We start from the raw sequence: 5,947 nt of genomic DNA, 5'->3' as shown, positions 1-5,947 counted from the left end.
GTGAATTTCATTAAGATGTTTCTTAAAGTTTAAAAATAATAATATTGGTAACAAAACTAAACGATTTTGTTAGTTAGTTAGATTTTTCATCTTTCACACATTTATACAAGCTGTGGAGAACAGTTTCAGTCAGATGCTTACATACAGTTGTTTGGTTCGAGCGCCTGAATGAGCCGCTCGTCGAAGCTTGCTTCGTTTTCGCTACCGTGTAGGAGCGCAAATCTTTGCAAACAAAAGTCGCCATGGTCTCTGTTGTCTTTAAGTTCTGCTCAGAATCAGCTGACAACGTTATTGGCTCCTTAGTTTCTTTTGTTTTGCCGCAGACAACTTGTTATTGAAAGCTAATGTTAGCACTGACCGTCAATCGGATGTAAACATACGGCAAGCCAGGAGTGACAAAACGGACGCACACACAAGACGCCATGGAGAAAAATCTATCTCATGCCCTGTGAATCGAGCCCTACACAAGACTGCTGAATCCTGCACGGTTATAGTTCTGGTGAAAAGTCGCTGTTGTTTATGCACTTGCAGCTTCAGTAAACGTCTCATATTTAGCTTTGTGCAACGTGTTGTGGTGGCAGCTCATATTAAAATGCTTCATCAGGCCACATCTCTAAGCAGACTTTACACATAGGTTTTTTGTGTGGTAGGGGTAGAATTATTTGTGGGCCAGATGGATGTCACCAACGGGCCACATATGGCCCGCACACCACCAGTTGCCCATCCCAGTTCTRGATAGTGTGCTTTGTCAGAAGCTAGAAATGATTCAAAATGGAAATTMTTCTCTATCAGGTCTAAAGTAACCCAACTGTTCAGCTTCCTGTCACCTTGTTTTCCTCTCCTTCAGCATGTTGTGTTCTTTGTGCTGCGAGCCATCGACTGGATCGTACCTGATGTCCCCGAGTCCTTGGAGCTGAAGATGAAAAGGGAGCGCTACCTGGCGAAGCAAGCACTGGCTGAAAACCAGGAGGCCCTGTTGGTGAGTCGAGGCCAGTGGGCCACCTCWGGCTCTCCAGGCACCTCCAGCCCAGGTCAGTAGGAACATGGGACACACACATCTCGAATCACAGAACGTTTATATTATGGCACATGATTTAAATATAATKATGATCGAGTAACAACGAGCAATGGCTGAAGACACAGACAGCAGTGAAGAACCGCTCTGGTCCAGGCAGTCATCTTCTTATCCACAGGGAAACAGTGCAAACTCACATATGTTTCACCATATTAATGATTTTACAACTTGTGGTTCCACATCCTATAAAACAGTGTGCTCACGTAGCTCACAAACTGTCCATTCAGAAGAGAGCACAGCAACCATAGTGTGTGTTTTCACTCTCTCCTGTGTTTGTGTGTGTGTCCCTGTCTACTGACCTCAGGACGTTGTCATGTGTTTTAGTGTTTGTGTCGGAACTGCACAAGTAAGTGAATGACTTACCGTGAGAAAATATATTTATTCTGTTTGTAATGTCATCAACGAAAAATGCTACGACGCTCACAATTTAGCAAATCGCAACATTGTTAGCTATTTCTGTCTTCATGAGCCTTTGTGTTAAAGGGGACAAATGATGCAAAATCCATTTTTTTATTAGTTTTTTTAGCAGGGAAGGGTGTGAAGCCCCTTGTTTGGGTTTAAAGACACAKCATCAAAATGAGYTGATCTGAGRCACACCTCAGAAAAGAGGTGAAAGAGGGGCTTGTGGAGTTACAATAAGGAAGCATTATCAGTTCCACTTTATGTAGACCCCGACTGAATGATTTACATGTGAAAAGAAGGATTTAAAAGCAGGATGTGTCTCCTTTAAATCAAGTTGAAGAAATGCATGTTGTAACTTAGTTTCAGGCTGATTAGAATTATTTATTATTTCCAGTGTTTCAAACTCCTCAGCTTCTGTGTTTCAGTGCTTTCTTAGTGTGTAGTTTGAGCATGTTGCACCWTATCAATTTGTTTTGATTCGCCTCCAGCAAAAGTAAATATTTTGTCAGCCATTATTTTTTAGTTTCAGAAGCCAGTTTAGCTCATTTAATCTCTCTCCTCTTTCTGCATTTTTTTTTTACTTCCATTCCTTCCTCGTCTAAATCTAATTGCCCCTCCTGAAGCAAGCAACGCGTCCAGTGGAATCCTAAGCTAGGACCTCTCTGCAGAAAAGGAATGATGCTGGAGGAAGACGCTCGTTTGCATCTGAGACGGCACGCTTTAACTTTTTCACCATGTGAAAGTCTGTCTTTGTAAGAACTTGTTTTTTTTATTGATGCATATGTTGCTGCACAGCTATAATGATAATCAGATATAGAATGAAAACAAAACTCATCTTTCTTCACCTTAACTAAAAGTTGACGTTTTTTTGTTGAAACAAAAACATGTTTTCATCATGCATATGTAAAGATTAATGGAACTCTGATTTTAAAGGGGTGGTGGGGTTATTTTATGCAAAATAGWTTWTTTTTTAGCTTRTCATCATGTTATAATATTCYCTCATCAAAAACATACYTAAAGTGTTGCTTTGATTCATTCATGCATGTTTGAGAAATCCCTGAATCTCCTGTTKTAGTCATGTGGAGCTGCCTAAACGCTGGCGGGTACAAAGCTCCGCCTATTTACACAAAACTCCTCCCTGGAGCTCAGTCCCCAGCCAAGCTTAGATAGGCTATGATGCAAAGTCCAATTTATTTTTGATATTTACAGAATTTTCATAACAACTGGAGGTAACATAGTTGCTTGATTGTTGTGACTGGAAAATACTTACCCCCAATTTACACTACATACGTTCTGTCTCCGCTCCGCTCCGGTCCGACCTCCGCAGCAAATACGCACCCATTATAACCAATGAGAGAGTTTACACCGGCTGCGCACGGCGGCGGTGAGCGGACGGCGATCCGTCCAAATTAGAACAGATCCTATTTTTGCCGGACACAGGAGCTGCGCCGGAGTCAATTTTTAAAGATTACTTCGCACCAACAGGAAAAGAAACAAGCACAACATCCGTATTTTCAAAATAAGACACTTTTAGGCTGGATAATTTGTCGAAATAATGTCGAAATTGCAGCTATATTAATAAATATATGGATATATTTCTACACAAATGCTGTCAGAATGTATTGTTCAGTTTGGGAAGCAGATAGAAACATGTAGCATGAAGCATGTGTACACACACACGATACACGTGGATTTTATTTTGAAATCAGAAGTTTCAGAAAGCCGACAGCGAGACAGTTTCAACATGGAYACCAAAAGCCTTTATATCATTGTTTTCAGCTGTGTTTGGAGTTTGTCTTTCACAGAATTAATTATTTTTTGCTGTGACTTCCACACTTATCACTGAATTTATTGCGCGATCTGCTTCCTGCACGTCTGTCGGAGCGGAGCGGAGCGGAGTTAATGTAAACTGGACTTGAAACGCGCAGCTGCGACCTGCACAGCGCAGCGGAGCGGAGCTGTAATGCATGTAATGTAAATTAGGGGTTAACATCCCCCTTTAAATGAATCGGTTAGCAACAACCTTCAAATTGTAGCTTGTTTTGTTAGCTCTTGTTTACAGGTCCTGTTGGGGACCGGTGTGTCTCACACCCAACCTCAGGTTTGTTTAGGTATTWATTTGTGATGACAGGAGTTTAATAATACTTATCCCAGCTGTAGTGCAGATTTTGTAAAATGTGTCTGCAATCATTATGCAATGTTTTTCTTGAAGACACAGTAAAGGTTTTTTTTCTTTATCTTTTTGAAGGAGCCCTGAGGTGAAAAATGTGATTGCACTTTAGTTTGTAAGACCGGCTCTCTGTCAATCATTTGTAGTGTTTAACCTCGAGTAAAGATAACCCCAATTTTCTCACACTTGAAAGTGCTCTTCTGAAGAGATTGAAGATGATGAACTGGTTTCACAGACTGAGCAGAGTTCCTTTAGTTAACCTTTATTTAAAATAATGTTTTTAGCCATAAAGTCAAAGTTTGCCTTTCTCTTGTTGCTGGCTTTTACTGTAAGATGGGAGAGAATAGATTGTGTTTATTGTTAATTTAAAAAAAGTCAATTTGTATTTTTTTATGTTTTCCCTCATCAGTATTAAGCATGTAAGTGTTTGAATGTCCTGCACTGTATTTATATTCAAATATTTTTGAGCATTAATGCACAAAATGTAAACAAACAAGTTTTTTTTTTTTGCCTTTTAAACATTTTAGAGCAAAATAAATCTAGTTTGATGAATGCAACACGGAAGAGTTTTGGRTAATTGTGTCTCAGCTATTTGATCCTGTACTTTAGGTACTTCATGGTGCATTAATCATTCCCCTCCATCAGCCATCTACTTTTACTTTTCTCTGTACCGTAGCTTTCTCCCAGCAGCAGAGACGTATGAAAATCCTGATTTATTACGAGTCAGACAAGCGACTGTTAATGATTTCTTTCTTCCTCTCCCTCCTCTCATCTTATCCAATGATGCCTGTAGCCTTGAGCAACTTCTGACTTTTATTTGATCTGCCCTCCTCCCCGCTCCTCTCTCTCTCTCTCTTTTATATCCTAGTTAATTCCTGCCATCTTTACTTTTTCAGTGCATTCTTCTCCTCCCGCTCTCTCCTTTCCTCCCTCTTTGCCACGTTCGTCTTCAGATTGTTATGATTTTCTGAGCGTTCCTGTGCAGTGGCCTGCAGGTAGAGTGAGTTAGTACTTGTCAGGGAGCACAGGTATGCACTGTGGACACTGGCTGCTCCGCTCACCAGTCGGTGGAGGGAGAAGGGAGACTATAGCTGCAGAGGAAAACCCAAAACCAGCTTGAAGGTAAAAACGTTGCAAAGTAGACAATAAGACAGGAATTCACATGAAGGAGTTAAAAACAATACAAGTTTACTTGTTTTTAAATGCGTTTTGTAGGCTTTCTGTGCACATATTACTTTGAAAATATTAACCAGTTCAGCTGTTTATTATTTTTTTTACTTTGCTGTTGAGATAAACAGAGGTGTACATTCATGGTGAGACCTATGCAGTGTTTCTCTTTGTACCACAACCTCCTTTAGATGATTCTGCTGCTGGGAACAGTGCAGCTCTGAGGATGTGATCAGCTCATCCTTCACTAACACCGGTCAGTGATAACTTTGGATCGATCCAATGAGAACATTTGATGTTTTGGTGCCAGGTCTCAGGAATAAACCTCGAGTCGGTCCAGCAAGGTCAACATTGAGGTTCTGGGTCACATTCAAATTTAGAGATTAGAGATTTTTAAGCAAAAACAATCTGAGTTTTGGTCAGATTTGGTCTGTTTCTCCAAACAGTGGTTGTTTAAGACGTTATCTACAACAGCTTAGATATTAACTGTTACTAACCTGTTTACAAATTGCCACTTCACAAGATCTCTACCAGTGGTTTTCGAACTTTTTAACTTCCGGTCCACAAAACAACAGTTGCAGAAACTTGGGACCCCAGATAACTGGTATGAAAACTTTGCTAAAACTCTGTTAAACATAGGCATGATAATGTAAACTATACTTTCTTTTATTATTATTATTATTATTATTATTATTATTATTATTATTATTATTATTATTATATTAAATTTTTGCAATAAATATGGTGAAATGATTCCATCTGTCCATCCATCCATCTGTTTTCGCTTATCCGGGGTCGGGTCTCGGGGGCAGCAGCTTAAGTAAAGAGACCCAGACTTCCCTCTCCCCAGCCACTTTGACCAGCTCCTCTGGGGGAATCCCAAGGCGTTCCCAGGCCAGCCGAGAAACATAGTCCCTCCAGCGTGTCTGGGTCTCCTCCCAGTGGGACATGCCAGGAACACCTCACCAGGGAGGCGTCCAGGAGGAAACCTAACCAGATGCCCGAGCCACCTCAACTGGCTCCTCTCAACGTGGAGGAGCAGCGGCTCTACTCTGAGTCCCTCCTGGATGACTGAGCTTCTTACCCTTTCTCTAAGGGAGAGCCCAGACACTCTACAGAGGAAACTCTTTTCG

The 5,947-nt window shown here is 40.9% G+C and overlaps 1 protein-coding gene across 6 annotated transcripts in view; it reads left to right on the top strand.

Annotated features, from left to right (window-relative positions):
• Positions 1-2,571, top strand: part of ano11 (anoctamin 11) — a 20,556-nt gene extending 17,985 nt beyond the window's left edge. For 5 of the 6 annotated variants that reach the window (XM_014010378.1, XM_014010375.1, XM_014010376.1 and 2 more), the window contains 2 exons: positions 848-1,031; positions 2,101-2,571. In XM_014010378.1, coding sequence (XP_013865832.1) covers positions 848-1,031; positions 2,101-2,132 — 216 coding nt within the window. In that variant the 3' untranslated portion in view covers positions 2,133-2,571. The remainder of the gene's footprint in view (positions 1-847; positions 1,032-2,100) is intronic. The other variant, XM_014010380.1, reaches the window with a different exon arrangement.
• The last annotated feature ends 3,376 nt before the right edge of the window (positions 2,572-5,947 follow it).

This window comes from Austrofundulus limnaeus, unplaced genomic scaffold, assembly GCF_001266775.1.
Source record: "Austrofundulus limnaeus strain Quisiro unplaced genomic scaffold, Austrofundulus_limnaeus-1.0 Scaffold68, whole genome shotgun sequence".
Taxonomy (NCBI): domain Eukaryota; kingdom Metazoa; phylum Chordata; class Actinopteri; order Cyprinodontiformes; family Rivulidae; genus Austrofundulus; species Austrofundulus limnaeus.
The sequence above is the reverse complement of the archived record's forward strand: the minus strand, read 5'-3'. Positions and strand labels throughout refer to the sequence as shown.